The sequence below is a fragment of the Pyrus communis genome, chromosome 14 (genome assembly GCF_041283825.1).
Source record: "Pyrus communis isolate YQ-2024b chromosome 14, ASM4128382v1, whole genome shotgun sequence".
NCBI classification, from domain to species: Eukaryota; Viridiplantae; Streptophyta; class Magnoliopsida; order Rosales; family Rosaceae; genus Pyrus; species Pyrus communis.
In genome coordinates this window covers 515,433-535,379 of record NC_142578.1, presented here as the reverse complement: position 1 = coordinate 535,379, position 19,947 = coordinate 515,433, and the positions used below count along the sequence as shown (strand labels likewise).

The 19,947-nt window shown below is 34.4% G+C and overlaps 2 protein-coding genes across 4 annotated transcripts; both read left to right on the top strand.

Annotated features, from left to right (window-relative positions):
• The first annotated feature begins 530 nt into the window (after positions 1-530).
• On the top strand, positions 531-2,396 carry LOC137711931 (DNA-directed RNA polymerase II subunit 4). Its single transcript, XM_068451086.2, has 6 exons — positions 531-685; positions 1,151-1,259; positions 1,420-1,497; positions 1,732-1,765; positions 1,842-1,910; positions 2,155-2,396. Exons 1-6 carry the CDS (start codon positions 637-639, stop codon positions 2,230-2,232), a joined length of 417 nt encoding a protein of 138 aa, XP_068307187.1. The 5' UTR covers positions 531-636; the 3' UTR covers positions 2,233-2,396.
• A 10,778-nt stretch (positions 2,397-13,174) lies between these two features.
• LOC137713426 (uncharacterized) lies at positions 13,175-19,068 on the top strand. 3 transcript variants are annotated; one of them, XM_068452717.2, is made up of 6 exons: positions 13,175-14,980; positions 15,221-15,297; positions 16,242-16,287; positions 16,821-16,983; positions 17,126-17,176; positions 18,735-19,068. In XM_068452717.2, the coding sequence occupies exons 1-6, from the start codon at positions 14,020-14,022 to the stop codon at positions 18,751-18,753; spliced, it is 1,317 nt and encodes a 438-aa protein (XP_068308818.1). In that variant the 5' UTR covers positions 13,175-14,019; the 3' UTR covers positions 18,754-19,068. The 3 variants fall into 3 exon arrangements, with proteins under 3 accessions (XP_068308818.1, XP_068308819.1, XP_088540837.1); XM_068452718.2 differs by lacking the exon at positions 17,126-17,176 and having other exon boundaries at positions 13,396-14,980; XM_088684711.1 differs by lacking the exons at positions 17,126-17,176; positions 18,735-19,068 and adding an exon at positions 15,557-15,660 and having other exon boundaries at positions 13,458-14,980; positions 16,821-16,961.
• Positions 19,069-19,947: the final 879 nt, after the last annotated feature.

Sequence of the window (19,947 nt, the reverse complement as noted above, 5' to 3'; positions counted from 1 at the left end):
TTATGTTTTGTTTTTCAAATTTTTTTTCACACTTTCAAGATTATGAAAATCGAAAAGCAATAAGAACACGTGTTGTAGTAACTCTAGTCTATACGTTTATGTCATAACATAAGAATCTGGTTAACTTTTTCTATTGCTTGATAAGTTCTTCTTCAACCTATTATGTTCCGTGTTAAAAGCTCACCACTCTCCCATTAATCTATCTTAGGGTAAGAATATCGTGTGTAATGAAAGTAAAGAATTATTTAATCTAAAGGACGGGTACATAAAATTAGATGTTAAAGAAAGACATATTGTTCTAATCAACTGGACCTAACCTATAATTCGATTATAAACCTAAAACCAAACTTGGGTTGTGACGTTGTGTCATAAGCTAAAGGGTTAATGGTTTGGGTGCCCAAAATCTAATATGTGAGCTAAAGTAGGCCTTCGTCAGCCATTAAAACCCAAAATCGAATTATTATTTTTTTAGTCGGCCCAAAACTGAGGTCGGTTCGGACACTCGAGAGCCTTATATAACAGCTGAAAGCCCACATAATTCAATTTCTCATTAGGGATTTGCTTACGTTCCAGAAAGCATATCTAATTGGGGTCACGTTGATTGTCAAGAAACAAACGTCCATAGCTCTCTCAAAAATGCTAAGAGCAGAAGATGAAGACGCTTCAGAACTCAAACTTGGAGACGGTATCTGATTAATTATTATCAATTTCTTTCAAAGTTCTTAATTGGCTGCAATTGCGATTTTCGATCATGACCTAGGCATAAACTTTTGTGTATCAAAATCAAAAGGGCACAAAACCAATAGGCACTGTAAACATGACATTGTACAACAATGGCGTTCATAATTTAAAGATATAATAATTTAAGATGTGAGACGAAGGATATGGAATATATATATTTTTATCTATAGTTTGTGCGCATTAATTGAATTTGTGCAAAGATGAACATTATTCTGTGAAATTAATACCTTTTTTCAAAGAAAACACGCTAGAGCATCACTTTTGGACCTTCAAGCACTCAATTTCTCTAACTTACCACCGGATTCAATTTTAAACATAGTTTGAATATTCAATTTTATGGTAATATCTGGTCATGATTTGTTTTGCGTTGCGAATAATTGATTAGTAACATTGAGATTGTGGTTGTCAGATTTTTTGAAGGCGAAGTGTCTGATGAATAGTGAGGTTGCCATTCTTCTTGAGCACAGATGTGATCAGATGAAGCATATGTCAGGCGAATCAATGCACCAACTTCCCCAGTAAGATTTAATTCTAGTACTCTTTGACACCAAAATCTTGTACAAAATTATGGATTATCAGTTCATATATAGTTAGCTGGTAGATGGAAAGGGTGCTCGTCAATTTTTTTGTTTGTCCAGGCTTATAAATTTACTGATCACTTGTTATTTTCATGGCAAGAGTGCTGGAGAAATCACTGCAGTATGTTAAGCGCTTCAGTCGCTTCTCGAATCAGGGCTCTGTGAAGCAAGTTCGAGAGTATCCTTCATTGATGATGTAATTTCAGATATCGTCACGCTGTTGAATTAGCTTATGTATGGTCTGGTGAAATCTTTAGGATTCATGTTGGTTCAATACAAGCATGCAATGCCTTTATAATGGAGAAACTTAATATTGATATAGGTTATCTAACTGCACTTCTTAATTTAATAATAGTGTTCTTCTTTTCACTATATATCATTTATACATGTTCAATCCTTAAGTATTATTCAGAGTTCTCAGTAGATACCAGTTGGCTGAATTCGAGGTAATGGACGAATAATCAAAAGAACAAATTACGCTTCGTTTTAGATAATAGCCTTCATATTTTCTCTACTCCGCAGCTTGCTGTGATTGGAAATCTTTGTCCTGAAACTGTGGAGGAAGCCAAGGCAGTTGTGCCTTCCCTCAAGGTAGTGTTGTATATCTCATATTTCATGTCTACATATCTCAGGTTACAACAAGGCAAATATTTATATCTCAGCATCGCACCACTTCGTGTTCCCATTTGATGATCTTTTGGTTTTTAATTAGTTTTCAGTATTTGGCGTTATATGGCAACTTTGTTTATCTTTACTTTTCTTATTATGTTAATATGGTGTATGTATGTCTGCAAAAACTAAATTGTGATGAATTTCCTGTCTGATCAAACTGCAGACGAAAGGACGTGGGCACGATGATGAAGCCATTGAGAGACTGTTGAATGACCTAATGATGATTAAAAAGTTTGAGTGAATATATGCTTCACTGTTTTGGTGAATTGATTTTCTCATTTCTTGGTGAGTACTATGCTTATTTCTACTTCAAGTTCAACTTGATCTAAAATGTGTAGCTAATTTTTCTCTTCAATATGTACATTGAAACTTGAATAATTAACCTACCAGTCAGCAATTTTTGGTTAGGCGAGCGATTGAGACATTAGACACATTAATTAGGGTGCAAGGAAGCACCTAACCTACTCACATGGACCTGTCTAGCCCGTTGGTCTTGGCTCATGTCTTAGGCAGGCTTAGCATCGATCTGGTCCAATATTTTTATTTGTCCATATGAATTGGTCCGACCTTGGCCTATACGAGAAGTCCTAGCATATGGACACATGCCAGAATTTCTCTACCTATGCACTTGTAAGCCATAACTTCTCAACTTGTACGCTCCAGGCTCGATCTTGTTAAGGGTTGATCTTATCGATGCTTCTTCTTATTGTTTTTTAATTGAAGCATCAATTAAGAAATTTTGGCAAACTAAGTGCATGTTAAAATTGTTTAATGGCTAAACAGACACTCACGGAATCTCGTACTCCTATTCTCCTTAGAATTTAGTTTTCTTTAATCAGTTCCTGTCCCTTGCAATTAATTAATAATACAAGAAAGAAACTGTTTGTAATTGTATTGGAGAAGGATTCAAACATGCATGTCTAATGTCTTATGTCTTATCCAACCATATATACTTATATTCTTCACTCTATACATGAATTAAATTAAGTTGAGCATATAGCCCAACTCTACCTTTTTTTTGGTTTATTTTGTTTAGGTTGTGGTTTTGTTGTATGTGCCTGGCAAAGAACTATGTCAACTTCTCTGTGTTGTCTCATAGCATGGCTTCTTTGCTAAGGTGTAACGTCGTGTGAAAGTTTATCAGAAAGTGTTGCAAAGGTTTTGCCCTCATGAGTGTATAAATTCATGAACGATGATGTATCTTATTCTATTGTTTAGTGAAATTTATACCTTAAAAAAAAAAAAAAAAAAAAACATGCTTACCAAAGTGTACAACAAGGACTTGGATTCTCTCTTCGGATCTCCCTTTTCAGATCATTTCCTAAATTCTAATGCTAATCGTTCATGCAATTTGTCAGGCCACGAATCAATTTTAATTTCTTCTTCTTTTTCACGCTACACGCAAAATGATCTTTTCGTGAACGGTTAGGATTGAGTTTTATAAAGAATTCTGATGAGGGAGATCTGAAGAGAATCTAGACCCCAAAAGAAGCAGCCCTCATAAAATTAACAACAACATGCAATTCAATATGGGTGTGTATGTGAATAAGTGATGGGTCCGAGTAGTAATTATGTGTGTAGGTGTAGCGGTCCCGCCCTGTATAGCCTGTGGAAGGAAAAGGGAGGACCTGGTGGTTCCAGCCACTCTCCCGAATGTTACTCCTCAATTCAAACCTGACCTGACAGACTGACACCTCTTAATAATAAAGAAAATTTTGGTTTAATCTGTCCGGGAACAATTAGAACTAACTAGTACAAGAGAAGATAATAATAACAATTTGATTCTTATTTTTTGTATGGGAATTCTACTGTACCTTTTAAAAAGACGGTATTGGTGTCCAATATTAACTATATATGGTGAGGTTAGAAAATGGTATTTGTTTGTAACACCATTAAGGTTGATTGTTACATTTTGAACATCTTGATATAGTATAAAGCAACACAATAATAAGAATTATCCATTATCGTTATTTATATTTGTGCTAGTTTTTTTGCGTTTAATGATCTTACAACATAACATTAACATTCAATGTGAATTACAAGTAAAGATAAAATCAAGCCATAGTTGTCAAAGTTTATAGTCTAAAGCAACAAAATAATGATAAAGTTATAATTAATAACACAAAATGACTTAATGAATAATGTAACAAGTTTGGATTTTATGTTGTAGATGTCATATTACATTACACTGTCAAAGTAGAATGCTATGGAGGAACAGGTTAAAGGTACCAATTTGGTTATTAAGTTGTAGGCTAACTATTGTGTGATATTCATTATTTTAAAATTATGTGAGTTACAAGACTGCAAGGAGTTAATTTTGGTGTCAGCTGGAGAAACTGAGGGAAGTTGCAGGACTGAAGGAGAAGAAGGAGAGGAGAAGGCAGGCAGGCAAGAAAGAGAGAAAGACAGGTTCCCAGTATGCATGTATGCATGTATACACATAACTTGCTATAAAGCAGAGGAACGTCTACATCCCTTCTCGGTATTCCATGAGATGTGAAAGCTCAGTGACATCCAGTTTATGCTGCTATCAACTCTCTCTCTCTCTCTCTCTCTCTCTCTCTCTCTAGTTTGTTTCTCTCTTTTGTTGATTTATGACCAACCCAATGGGGCGGTGGTTGATTTCAATATTTGCCTCGGGGTCGGGGGGCTGTGTGTGAATAATAAGAAGCAGAAGAAAGAAAGAGAAACAAGAAAAAGTCAAAAGAACTCAAATCCCAAACAAATTCAGAGGGGAGGGGCGCGGTGGCAAAACCCTAATTTTCATAATTTCACCATAAAGAAAGACAGACATAATTCACAGGAGCCTAGATAGCTACAGGTAGCCCTTCTTTTTTATTTTGTCAATAAAGCGTTGGAATTGCTGTATAAAGTGTTGTCTTTGTGTGTGGTTTCTCTCTCCTCTCCATCAATCATAAAGCAATCGATTGCAAAATCATTTCTCGTGCATCTTTTCTTTTCTTTTGTTTCCTGTGCCCACTCAAATCAATTCTACTACTGTTTCCCTTGAAACTGACGTCCTACGTACCCTTCCTTTTTTAATTAAAAATATTTAGATAACACGAGTACATCGTTATTATGACACGAGTATCATTCTTAAGGATCTTGGGGATTATGTAATCATGTTCGTTCATCGTACATCGTGTGGTCAAAAATTATTTTAAATTTAAATTTAAAATTAAATATAAATAGTACTTAACGAAAATTGACCGTACGATGTACAATGAACGGACATGATTACACGATCCCCGAGATTCTTAGGAAAAGGATCCAACGAGGATCATTTTCCTTATTTATTGACACAAAACTTTGCGTGACGATATATGAGAAATTCTAAAAAGACTCTCAAAATGAGACTCTCTATGGACTTTTTACCACCTCATATTTTTTGCACAACTTCTTATAATGTTGGTGGGGGAATTGTGCCAAAAACATAAGGTGGAGGAGAATCCACGGAGAGTCATACTTTTGAGAATTTCCTTAGCATTTCTCATGTTAATGTTATGTAAGTTGTTCTCCCACCTTCCCCATTTGTAACTTTAATCTCCAGTTCCCAGTTAATAAATAAACTAATCGGCCAATACTTATACTAGCTCCACTGTATCCCCCCACTTGACTCAAGTCAGTATAGACATGCCTTTCTAGCACAAAACTGAACTAAATTGTGCTAATGCTCTTATGATCATTAATTTTTAACTCTAATTGTGGATGTCGAGTTTTTATTCTTCAGTGTTTAATTAGTAGTATTTAGCTCGATCATTCATCGCATGCAACAGAGGTATTGAGCTTGATTCACCCTTTTCTCCAATACCACTTTTATCTAGAAAAACATATGTATGCAAGTTAGTTGTGTATATGCGAAAGTTTTTTAAGTACACCTATGTCATACATACATTGCAGAATTTAATTGTTCGCTGAAGAATCCAAGAAAATTCAGGATTGATATGACTCATATCAGCCACTTAACATGTACTGGTAATTATACATTGATGAATTCATGTTCTCTTAATCACCTAGTAATCAAGTATATCAGCCACTTAACATGTATTGTTAATCTCAACTTCTAATCATATAAAATTTATAAGTGAGTGACCGAATGTTTTGATCACTAAGTGGCCAAAGAGAACATTTCTCTACATTAACTGTTGTATAGTAATATGAAGAGTCGTTTTGAGTGCATGTGCATCCTCTACTAAACTTCTAAATCTAACCATAGGAAACACTTTTAAAGAAAAGAAAACAAGTAAAAAGATAGTCTATTGGGATGTTGAGTGGAGTGTTGCAATCACAATTACTCTAGCTAGGGGTGTGCTATCTACACATCCCTTGTTACTTTTTACATACTCCTCTCAATTTTCAGTTGTTGGAACAAATAAATTGAAAAAGATCAAAGGATAAAAGTTAACAATGGATGTGTGAGAAGTAAAAAGATAGAAAGCACATCCCTAACTTTAATAGTACTGCATAATTGAACAAGTTTGTGTAAAAGTATCCAAGTAGAAATGAATATCTGATCGATCTCAATCGACATTTATATATAAGAACAATTGCTAGGCTTTAGTTAAATTGTACTTAGGCTTTGCACTGAATATAAATACTCTTCTTATAAATTAGAGCTTCAAAATATCGCGTGATAAAAAGAAACAAATTAATGAGAAGTTGTAACGAAAAACCTACGGTACTGTTCACTTTAACGAAAAACCATATTTTTACACTAAAAGATCAATCATGGTACTATTCACTTTACCTTTTATTTTATCCTTATTGTTAAAACTAAGTTTTCAAGTCATTTTTATTAGTTTTCCTGTTAATTAAGCCTATAAAGTATTGAAACTAATATTCGATGTGGAGTGGTTGTAGATTGCATTCTAACTATGTGTGTCTTGAGTTTTGAGTCAACCGTGAACTTGCATAAACCAAGATCAATTGAACACATAAAACAAACTCAAACAGCACAGAATTTCTGCGGTTCAATCAAATCCTATCTACTTGAATGGATGAGAGAGAAAAGTGAGGTCGAGAGAGCTTGGAATGTAAACAATTTTTTTTTTTTTTAAATAATGCCCTCATTTGTCAGAGAAGATTGTCTTAGATAGGATTATTACTGTGATGAGGCATTTTAAAGAAAGAAATTGATGTTTATTTTGTCCAAATTAAAGGTAATTTTTAACTTGAACAAAATCTGGAAGTTGTCATCCATATGTTCAAATAGATCGACCTTGATATAGAAGAGGGACTTGCAAAATCATTAGATACAATAAACTTGAGAGTCATTTGTGTAGCGTATTTGTACTGTTTTAGTATTAGCTTCTGTATTTTTCTTAGGACTTTGAATGTCTCTCGTTGGAACATACCCCCAAATTAAAATTGAAATTACATATCCGGCTGCCCTGTTGTTTTGCCGAAAGGGTCCATGGCTAGCTATCTAATTATCATTAGATGGTGGACCTGTTGCCTAAGAAAGGCTGGCTGAGGGAGCTTCTAAGAAAGGTAAGATTGTAAGAAGCAGGGCAACATTCAGTTGTAGGTCTCAGCACGTAATTTCCAACACCAGCTTTCCTCCTCCTTCTGCCCTTGTCATGATTAATGACCTCAAGATGAAGTACGTACCTTGCTACCAATCGTAAGCTACAAGGACCTGAAGATGAATCAGTATTGCATGAGAAATCTGACGGGATTCAGTACATGTGAGTTGGTAGAGTTTTTGAAGTTTATGATAGAGATCTACACATTGAAAGTGATATCTAATATGATTTTCATGTTGGAGAACAATTTAGAAACAATAAAATAACAGAAATACAGAACTGAAATACTTATACTTTATTATTCAAAAATACTTGCAATACAGAATGCAATAACACAATAATTACAAAAAATTAATATGATACTAACTTGAATGAATTGAAGGTAGAGGCTAGTGCAAACGCTATGTCCTTCGAACAGTATTTCCGTCCCACTCGTGTGCTTGTGGTTCTACAACGTCTGCTCGACCAGGATACAACTACCTAATTCTACAACCCGCACTGGATTATAGAACTCTAGCGAATTGCTTTGTGTGTTTACTCTCTGGAAAGTTTGTACGGAAGATAAAGAGGAAGAAAAGATGATATTTGATGGAACTGAGGACTCCAGTTATATAGGCTCTTTCATACCTCTTCAAATACCTTTTGGATGTATCTATACAACTCTTTCCAAAGAGTTGTGTCTATTAATCAAAACGTTTTTAATTAATTTAATTAAAAACTTAATTTGAAATTAAAACTAATTGATCAGATTAATTTTAATTCCTTGGCCCCAAGTGCCATAAGACCCAAGGCCCTTGTCTTGATTAATTAATATTAATTATATTAATATTATAGTATAATCATCAAGCCTAATCCACACAACTATAAGGCCCAAGCCTTCAATCCATTTCCAAACGGTCCAAGTTCTAATTACTAAGAAAAATGAATAAGTCTATATAAAGGCTAATGAAAAAATACTGTTGACCAATGTGGGACAAGAGGGTCTCAAACTCCACTCCAACATTTCATTAGTCAAGCGTTTAGTTATATGAGTCGCTTGAGCTGTTCAATGCATATAGAATGTCTAATCTATAGCTAGAGATGCCTTTTTCTGTATTAATTAAGAACTGGAAAGTGACACTCTTTATATATGTGATTTTCTCAAGAGCAAAATGGAGGAGTAGAAAATAATAGAGAATAATTGAAGAATAATTACTAATTTTGAAGAACAAAGTATCGTTTAATTTAATTTATAAAAACAAATTAATGTGTAGGGTTGGGTTTTGGGTGACCACCCTGACCAGTAGTGTTGACCAAATATACAAGGTTCATTGTGTGCATCTCGGTTTTTGGAAAGTGAATGTGTATTATCTCAGTAGGTAGAAATAGAAGCTGGCTAATCATTCCATTTGCAAAATATGGACGTCGTTAGTTAACTATGGAAACCAAATCTCCTTGATTTCTGTGTTAAAGGGTGTTTAATTAGTCAATTTTGTTACTTATTATATGAAAAAGCAAAGTCCCCATCAACAGTACCTGTTTTTCTTTACCTAAACTTGTCCGGTGCGTTGATGGAAATTTTGAAGTTGAACAGTAATTGTGACCATTTTGGTAACAAATCGATGAATTTACCATCTTATTATAATTTATTAAAAACAGCCTTAAATTTACATATGCATTGACAATTGTCGAGCAATTAAAAAAAATGCTCTGAAAGCAAATTGTGTTTTATTGCAGTTACGAAAAACAATTATGATTATGCATTCTGGTGCAAGTTGGATTCTCATCGATTCCCTTTCTTCTAACAACTAACTATTTAACCCATTCACACTTCTACTAAAGAAAAGTGCTATGAAAAATTTCAGTATTAATTATGCATTCCATCCAATGAAGGGAAGAGTACAAACTCATCATGTTAATCTACTATTAGATCCACTGCTTGCCGACATTGTTACGACATATATGTTTGTTTTTAGGACAGGGATCCTCTCCGGATCTCTTCCTCTTAACCCACCAAATAAAGGAATCCGTGCCATTAAAATTTGATCAAATAGCTTAAGTTATTATAACTTTTAAAGTGGATCTCTGCTTGTAGTTTTTGGATCAAATGTCAATAGCACGGATCCCCTGATTTTGTGGATTCGGAGGAAGGGATCCAGAGATGATCCCTTTCCTTGTTTTTAAAGATATCTACTGTTTACCTGATAGGATGCAAAAATCGAAAGATTAAGGAATCATTTGGAAATGTTTTTAAAATGGTTAAAAGTGATTTTTTTGTGAAAACGTTTTTGAAACTAATATTAGTAAAAATGCAAGTGAATCATGATGCTTCTTACAAGAAGCACTTTAAGTCATTTTGAAATCCAAAAACAATTTTCTAAAAAACACTTCAGTGATTTTAAAAACACTTTTAAACAAGCCCTAATACTAACTACTTAAATGCGTGGCAAAATACTTGGTAATCAGAACCGACAGAACCTCACTTCTTCTGTTCATACACCAATGTACTATTTATGCAGGCATGAATGATTTGACTCTACCCTCTCACTACATGGGCAGACAGTAATGAGTATGTATCCCGGAACAATATGAAGTTTAATAATTATAGTAGTAGCAACTGCCAAATATATATATATATATTTCATACTCAAAGTTCATTTCCAATTCCATACCAAAGAAATACGAGTTTATAACCAGTTAGTTAAGTTGCCTCTTGCTGTCGAGAGGTATAAAAAATTTATATTTTTGAGTTAGAATTTTTGTGGATTCTAAACGGACAGAGAGATAATCTGGCCTACGACTAAGGGAATATCTACCTTACAACTAAAGATAAATCCTAATGATGAGACAACAAATTTTTTTTAATGGAAGGCTTCAAAGCTTTTTTTTTTTTTTTTTTTTTTCAAAGGAATATATCAAATTTCATACTTGGGGGTTATTTCAATTTCCATACTAAAGGGATTTAACCCATTAGTTGCTCTCGAGCTATTAAAATTTCATATTTATTGAGTAGGAAATTTTGTTGGTTCTTAATAACCGACGGAGAGAATTTGTAATTAGAGATATATCGGTGAGACAATAAATTATCTCGAATGGAAGGCTTCAGCATTACTACTTGTCAATGGAATAAAGCCAAATACTGTTGCCTGATATTATGATTAGCAACGATTGATGAGAATACTTATTTCGAATTAGAAAAAGAAAAGAGCAATGCTAGGTAAACTAAATTTGTAGACTAAATTTACAACCTAAATGATATGTCACGAATAAGAAATAATCACATTAATCAATATTTAAGTAATAATTCAACCATCAACTTTCAGTCATTTAGTTTATAAAATTTAGTCTATACATTTAGTCTCTCTAGCATTACCCAAAAGAAAAACATACCTACGAGCAGAAGTAGAGTATAAGTATTTGGTTTAAGAATGCCGATGAATGAGTGTTTGAGCAACAAATATTGTTAGGATAGTGTTATCCATACATTTATTTTTACTTCTCACAAACTTCTTTCAATTTTTGACCGTCAAATCGAATAAATTGAAGAAGATCAAAATCAAACAATTAACAAGAGTGCTTAGAAGATTAAAAAGAGTGTGTGAAAACACTGTTCTATTATTATTCCACGACAAGGTGTTGCATATATATATTTGTCCAAGACTCCAAGCTTAATTGCATCGGAAACAAAGGATGCATGGTTCAAATTTTGACATTTATTTATGCGTATGGAAATAAGTGAAATTTAACTAAACTAATTTGAAGCATTAAATGCATTAAATATTTCACCTTTTCAATGTAATACACTTGCCTCAGCTGAGCTAGTTTAATTACTTGTTAACTAATTAGTTAAATTAATTAAGACATGGGGGCATATATAGGGCCTTGTAACTCGTTAGTGTAGCAGTCGAGGACATGTTTAAATCTAAATCTGGTGAATGCATTAAAGAGATGAGCATTAGAAAAATGAATTAGTAGGGAGAAATTGATCATGATTAGTTTTTATATATGTTTAGTAAGTTGATTTGGCCTAGGTTTCTGGAATTGATTAAGATGTGTACGAGTCAATGAGGGGAGGGCGTGGTGAAGGCGCGAAGGTCATGTGGGATGACATAATACACGCAAAATGCTGGACAAAATTGTTGGAGGATTAGAAGGGAATATTTTGGAGGATGAAAAGGAATATAAGAAAACTAACAAAGGTATGTGGAATTAGGGTTTACGATGACAACCATATGAAAGCAAACAAACAACACTTTAGAGGGTCCGCGAAATAAAAACTTTAAGGTCAAAGGGTCCACCTAATTAATCAATATTTCTTGACTATTACAACACCCACCCAGTTCCATCATTCATTCATCTGCCAAGATACATACCCTATCTGATCAAGATTTTTTGTCAATTCAGACTAGCGTTACGTGATGTTATAATTTTGCTCTAATTATAAATATGTATTTGATTTTTTTTTAATATAATTTAATTTGAAACATATCCATTTTATCACCTACTCGTCTTATAACATGTAAAGAAACAAATTACGTGACAAGTACAACAATGACACTGCTTAGCATTATTGGAACTTCAATTCTTGTGATATCACTGCCACGTTGCCACAGAGATGGCATAACAAAAATCACAACACGTTTTAAAGTGATAAATGAAATGAAGGGGAATTATTGAGAAAGGGTCAGGTCATGGATGGATGTACACATGATGATAGGATATATACCATGTACCACAGAATTTGTGCATGTTGCGTTACTTTCTGCAGCTCTCTTTGGGCTTGTTTTATGCTGTTTTGCAGCTTTCTTTTGGTTGGATGCAATTTTTCTTCCACAAAAGAAGAAACAATTAAAAGAGCTTCTGTTTTTTGATATAACCCTAAAACGATCGATTTTGTGTAATTATCTCAATTTGGGGGCTAATCATCAATTAGCTTTCTACATATGTTGCAGTAACGAACTCACCGATTAATGATATGGGTACTCGTATTGAGTATCTTCACTTAAGGGTTCTAGATATGGAAAAAAGGTATGTAAACTAAATGAAATGAAATTGATGATTAAATTATTATTAAGTGATAATTAACGTGCTTATTTGTTAGCACAACTAAATATGTAATCCTTTTGTTTTACATATACAAGAGATATTTTTGTTTCACAAAATGATATTCGAATTTAACTACTTAAATCTAAAACGAAAAGGATTTGAACTTGGATCTAAGGGTGCGGGTGTGAGGATGAAAAGATGTCTTACATTGAAAGATTACCAAACTTTTCATGTGTATATAAGAAGATGGCCATTACCAATTGGTTTAATAGTAAAACCTTAACTCATTCGACGAGTATATTGCTCCTAACAAACTAGTCTAAACAATAATGAGGTCCGAGGAACACAAAACTGATCACAATAGGGTTTAGGGTATGATATATATTAAGACACGGAGACATTTACTATTGCACCAGACAAAGATAAAAGGAAATTAAGAAAAACAAAGCATATAGATGTATAGTACACGTACACTGTCGGTCAATGTATGACTGTCAGCAATATATACAACGATGAATGGATGTAGCTGGCGAGGTCGATTAGTCGACTAATAATTCATATGGCATTGCATGTGTAGCAGAGAGTGAGAGAGAGAAAGGACTATAGGAAGGGAGGGTTTGTAGCGAAGAGGATGGGGGGAAAAGAATTATAGATTATCTCTCTCTCTCTCTCTCTCTCTCTCTCTCTCTCTCTAACACTGTCCCCTCTTAACTTTTGACCCGTCGTCTCCGGGGAAGATAAAAATACCAAAGAATTTTAGAAACCAATAATTAAGAAAATTTGCTACAAACTTCGCTGCATTTTTGCGTGCTGAGTTTATATATTTGACTAAAGCAGAGTGAGAGGGACAGGCTTTGTTGGAGTGTCCTTTTCCTATATATACTCTCGAGGCATTAGAAACTCAGACCCACATCTTCTTTCTCCTTCCCAATATCCCTTCCCCATTTTATTTTATTTTATTTTCTACTACTAATTATTATATATTTGGCAAAATACCAAACCCATCTCTCTCTCTCTCTCTCCTGATGAGGATGTCTGTTTCTTGAGCACGAGAAACTGTTTTTTGAGCAAGAGAAAAGTCTTCCTTTTTTTCATTCAGCCTTTCTTTCTTTACAGCACACTTTCACTTTCTTTCTTTCTATCTCCCTTTTCCAATTTTCTTTTGAAGGGCTTTACTTTCTTAATTTGTCCTCCATACTCCTCCTAGGCTGCAAAACCATCAGCACTACTTCTCTACTAAATTATATATCTATATATGAGTGTGTTTTTAGTTTTGGAGCAAGAAGATGGATGAAATTAGACCCACTTCTCACAATCACATCTGGATTGGCTATGAGTGTGTGGTTTAGTTTCTGAAATCTGTCAGGAGAAGAAGTGTGTTTTTTCAACTTTGTTTTCAGAACCCAAAACTGCTGGGTTTGTAGCCGTAGATTTAGATACTGCTAGAAGCTGGGAATATATACAAAAGGGTTTAAAATATGCTTCACGAAAAAGGGTTTTCATCAGAAGCAGCTGCAGGCGGCAGAAGCTGCCTATCTTTGAATCCGATTCCTGATCTTTCACTCCACATAAGCCCTCCAGACACAAACACAAATAGTGCTCCATCCTCCATTTGCACCGACCGAGCAACGCCCGATCACGACTCTGCCAGCTGCTTCAACATATGGCGAAGAGACACCGACGAGGAAGATACCAACGGCGGCGCCCTAACCAACAAATCCCACAGCGACAGCTGTATTAGGGCCAGCCACACCAGTTCTTCCCCAGTAGCCGCTGATGCCGATACTGAGCTCTCCCTCGCCAATCCCTCGGCCTCAGAGGCCGAAAGCGCATGGAAGAAGAACTATTTCGGCGGCGGAGACGTTTACCATGACGAAGGGAAGAACAGTAGTAATATTGTAAGTAGTAGCAATAAGATTCCGTTGCTTGAGAGACTCAACCCCATCAAAGGGATTCCTGTTTACAGTACTAGTAGTACTAATTGCTCGTTTCCTCCTACGTTTTCGCCTAATCCTGTGTACCAAACGGCGCCGTATCTGTCTAATTCCTTCAGACCGGCAGCACCTGCTGGGAATTGTAGTGGCATGGGCATGGGAATTGGAATGGGATTGGGAGGGTTTAACGGAATAACGATGGACAGTTTAAGCCTAGGAGTAGGAGGAGTGCAACCACAACAGCCGCAGCATCAACGGCAACACTATTTTCCGTCCTATAATTTGAATCCTCATTACCCTCAGCAGCATCATTGTGTAGGGGGAGGTGGGAATTACAACGCCGACTTGTCGTCCAATGGTTTCATCATGAGATCTAGATTTACGCCTCCAAAGCTCATAGGGCAGAATATCAACAAGAGGAACATGAGAGCTCCCAGGATGCGATGGACTACTTCTCTTCACGCCCGATTTGTTCATGCTGTCGAGCTCCTTGGTGGTCATGAAAGTAAGCCCCTCCTACTCTCTCTCTTACTCTCACGGGCGGACGCACGTTAGGGCAAGGGTGGGCAGCGGCCGGAAAATCTCGGCACTGCTTACCCTACATAGTTGCGTAATATTATTAATTTCTGTATTTCTTTCTTTTTAATTAGTTTGAATTGAATTATATGTACATAATTTTCCCTGGGAACTCTTGAATATATATGTAGTTAATTATAAATTATTTTGTAATTTTGTGTATATATAGGGGCTACTCCAAAGTCCGTGTTGGAGCTCATGGATGTGAAGGATCTCACACTTGCTCATGTTAAGAGCCATTTGCAGGTACATCTAGCTTCATCTCATCACTTCTTCGATTACATTTGAGAGTTTAGAAGCCGGGACCTATGCTAGTCTTAATCATCTCTACCCACCTCACCCTACGCTAAATCAGTGACTTTTTTGTTATGTTATTTTCTAAAGGAAAAAAGTTAGCATTCTGAAATGTTTGATGCATTGACCACATTAAGATTTCAGATTCAAGCCCTATACTTTTCTCTAAATTTCTTCCTTTTAATTTTTTCTGTCGACTTTCACTGCGTAGTGTGTTTGTTTATGTGTTTGGGGGAGGGGGAGAGACTGGACACTGGACACTTTGGCTATCCAAGTGGCACAACAGCCAAGGGACACGCAGCAGCACTATCACCGGTACTGTGATGAATTAGTGATCCATCAATAAATGGATGAATGAACAGTGGAAGAGGATTCTCTCTAATCTCTTTCTCCTTCCTTCCCTTTTTCTCCTATTTGAATGGTTACGGCCACGTTAACATGTTATATGTTGATTTTTTATAAAAATAATAAGATAAAAAACAAAGTATGATAGGAGGCGAGTGAAGGGAATTGAAATAGAAGAAAAAAAATCATACTCCATTTTCATGAACAGTTGAGTCTGTTTCTGTTCTTGTGACTGATACACACCGGACAAGTTCTACTTTTAGAGAGAGGGAGAGAGAGAGAAGATGAGAGAGAAGATGAGAGAGAAAGAAAGTAGCCAAGCCATCATTTCTCAATAATGCAAAAGCATTTACTGACCTTACCAAACATCAGCCTCGTGGTTATTAAACAAACAAAAAAAAATCCCACAAAGTGAATTATGCAGCATCTCCTTTGATTTTGTTTTGTTTATTTTATTTTATTTTGCTTTTTCGACTGAGTGAGATTTTATATATTAATCAATTATTTCTCTCATTCTCTTTTTAAATATCTTGTTCTTTTTGGATTTGCAGATGTATAGAACCGTTAAGAACACTGACAAACCTCTAGCTTCCTCTGGTAATTCTTATTTTGCTTCACTAGGACTTCCCTAATTAATATTATTAATTATTCCCATGAATATATCTGCTACTACGACGTACCCTTTTGAATTGTGAAATTCTTACAACCATTCCTCTGCACTGGCTACCTCCAACCCAACATATATGTACTATTGTATTCATGCACATAATACATAAAGTCGTACATCCACACATTTTTCATTTGCATCCCAACAAACAACTAGCTAGTACGTTTGACAACAATATATATATATATATATATATATATATATATATATATATATATATGCACATGTATAGAATTCAGATTAAGCATGAACGAAACAAAAATGTACCTTTTTTAATTTACTCTTTTTAAGACTGTTGGCATGTTATAACTTATAATGTATATGACCAAAAGAAAGATTACACTTGATTTTATTATCTATACGATGTAGAAAGAGACAACATTAACAAGTTACGTCGTCACGACCATTTTTGTTTAGTGTCATGAACATCGATATGAACATTTGGTTGGCTGATATGCAACAGACGGATCTGGGGATGAAGATCTTTTGTCTACAACAAACCATCATCATAATTCAAATTCAAATGGTTTACTTAACCAAAGAGGAGCCTCAAATGCAACTTTAAACTTAGAGCATGATCATATGGAACACCACCCTTCTAACAATCTATGGGGCAACTCCTCCAGGTAATTAATATTTAACTTTCTCTTTGTGGACTGACTAACTAATGAACCTTCATTAGTATATTAATTTGTGTTATTATTGGTTAATGGTGGTACTTTCGAGTGATTGCTTTGCCTTTCTTTTCCTATGCATGGTTATGGGTAGCTTTTGCTTGGGAAATCAGAATCCACGTCCTTCCTTTTCTGAAACTAAAAAGTACTTCTTTTTCCAGCTTTTGCTTTCCATTTGTTTCCTTTTTATGTTTTCTTTCTAATAATCTATGCGGTGGCCTCGTTCTTGTATCACCAATCTAACTTGCATTGCAAATGGTAACCAAAAATAAAATCTCGAACTTGAGGGCATGAAAAATTATGAGTTCTTTAGATATAGACCCTTGAAACACCTATTTTTTAAATAAAAACCCACCTAAATTTGAATAATCAAATAAAACCCAAATTTCAAATAGACTGCCATGTAGACAAATATATGACCAACTATTACAATACATTGACAACTTATGCCACAAAATTCTAATTTGGTCAATAAATGTTATTACTCATCCTAATTATGATGAGCAATTAAATCCATATGGATATTTTACCTTTCTTGTATCATAAATATTAGCAACATATATAAATTAATTTACCAAATTGAAAAAAGAAAAGACATATCTTGTACGGAAAAAATAATATTGTTTGAATCATGTAATTACCTACATACAAATATTATACTAATTTACCTACATTTAAATTAATTTACTTACTTATTAATATTATACTGATTTACCTACATTTAAATTAATTTACGTATTCCAAAAAAAAAAAATAGTGATATTAGATAATGTCACATCGCTGCCCGGGCCCCCACCATATCCTGGGCTCGACTCCACTGTAGCATGATATTGTCCGCTTTGGGCCCCTACCACTCCCTCACGGTTTTGTTTCTGGGAACTCACTCGAGCAAAACTTCCTAGGATGGGCAGATAATGTTCAAATGTTGTGGCTTTCTGCTTGTAGGCAATTAAATAAACTTGTAATGTAATACACATAAATAATGTAGGTCAATTAGACCATTTTGAAAGTAGATTAGACCCTTTAAATTTTTGTTTGATGGAATAGGAAAATTAGACTATTTTGTAGGTAAAAATTGCATGGAACATATAGCTTTTGTTTTGTGTATTAGGGATTGGAGTATTTGCAGAAGTTGTTTTAGGTTTATTGTTGTGTTGGTAGGTAAATTAACTTATATATTTAATGCACAAAATTATGAAATTAGTATTATTATTTTTCAATCGGCATGGTATAACAATTTGAAAGTTAATACATTGAATATACAATGAATGACATGAATTATTTATATAACAAGTAACTAATCCAAAAACTCTATCCAAGTATTAATAGGGGTAATCTAGGCATTCTGAAAATACACAATTTGAAAAGTCAAACTTAATTAAAGAATTTTTTTAGTTTGAGGCTAGTCAATGGGTTTTATTCAAGAAAACAAAAACGTGATGGGTTTTAGTAGAGGAGAATATTGTTTCAAGGGGTAACATCAAGTTTTCAAAAAAATTATTTATATGTATGTATGTATGTATGTATGAAAGAATAAGATCAGAGAATGCAATAAATATCTAGTAGTACATTTCAACTTTTTGTATTTGCTTTTCCGTCTTCTCGGACCTTCATGCCATTAATCATGGCATAAATCCTCCTTCTGCATGTTCCTTACTGACTAGCTACTTAGTCTATTCTTCTTCTTTTTTTCAATGTTGCAGGTATGATCTTCATTTGTGATCTGCATCGAGTTTGAGTACGTATCTTAGAAGCTGAATAGGATTTTGGAACCAACAGAAGATGTAGAAAATTGCTGGTACTTATATTTTAGGATAATATATGCAAGCATGGTTGCAGTAGAGGAGGATGGCTGCAAGCCAGTTAAAGGTTTCTAAAATGTGCTTAGACCAGAAATGCTCTCTCAACATAGAATTACTACTGGAAACCAATTTGAGGTAGTGACCTGCAATTATCTAGGTTTTATTAATTACCAAGTCTTGCATGAAACGTATCTTTTTAATTATATGGATACAGAGAATCCTTCTTTTGATTGAATGGTCTATTGACTTTAGTGATCTAGCAATCTAGCAATCATGTATGTGTCTCTACTTACATTATACGTATCGAAAAACTGGAAATTAATTTGAGTTATGAACTGCAAGCTTATAGTTACACACATAAGTCCACAAGCTCCATTACACTTGGGGGTTATTTTCGAACGGATCATATCGGAAACAAGGTTTCCAATTTTTATTCCAAAATTTTGGAATCAAAGCGGATCACAATTTTTTGTAATTTTTGGAGGCAATGTAATCTAAAAAATTTCATAATATAATCCAATACATGAAATTTATTGTTCTCTCTTAATATTTGATATTTACTTATGCATATATCAAATTCATTTTGATTACCAAAAAAAAAATGAACAAAATGCATCCAAAAAGACCGAAATTGACGATGAAATACAAAAGATGATTACAAAGTATATAAGTTTTAATAAATAACTTCAAAAAAATTCAGAATTGTTGGAATCTATGAATGCATTCCCCTTTCCATTCCAGTTTTTCAAAAATATTAGAATTTGAAAATTTTTGGGTTTGAAACTTTCTCCCCTAGCTTATACTTTTACCTTTCTATCTGACTCTCTTCCACCCTATAGTTCATCAAACTACAGAAAAATCTAGAGCAAACTGCTGAAATTCCCCTAATTTTTTAGAACTAAAATTTAGGGGGGGAAATATGAAGTACAAGTTTGATAGGGATTTCGACAGTGGGCGTGATATAACAAAAACACCTTTTTTATGTTACCATGTACCCTCTTTACTATTTAATTATCACATTTCTTGTCAAAAGTTTTAGGCAAGTTTATCAACTTAATAATAATTAAGCTAATGTTTTCAGTCGCAGAGTTTTATAGAATCAAATGATGAAACC

What these genes read in the sequence shown, in the direction of transcription:
- LOC137711931 (XM_068451086.2), top strand. Translation starts at nt 637, where the DNA reads ATGCTAAGAGCAGAAGATGAAGACGCTTCAGAACTCAAACTTGGAGAC. An exon ending in TCAATGCACCAACTTCCCCA is followed by an intron (nt 1,260 to 1,419) that starts GTAAGATTTAAT and finishes TTTCATGGCAAG; the next exon opens with AGTGCTGGAGAAATCACTGC. An exon ending in TCTGTGAAGCAAGTTCGAGA is followed by an intron (nt 1,498 to 1,731) that starts GTATCCTTCATT and finishes AGTATTATTCAG; the next exon opens with AGTTCTCAGTAGATACCAGT.
- LOC137713426 (XM_068452717.2), top strand. Translation starts at nt 14,020, where the DNA reads ATGCTTCACGAAAAAGGGTTTTCATCAGAAGCAGCTGCAGGCGGCAGA. An exon ending in ATGTTAAGAGCCATTTGCAG is followed by an intron (nt 15,298 to 16,241) that starts GTACATCTAGCT and finishes TTGGATTTGCAG; the next exon opens with ATGTATAGAACCGTTAAGAA. An exon ending in CTATGGGGCAACTCCTCCAG is followed by an intron (nt 16,984 to 17,125) that starts GTAATTAATATT and finishes GGTTATGGGTAG; the next exon opens with CTTTTGCTTGGGAAATCAGA.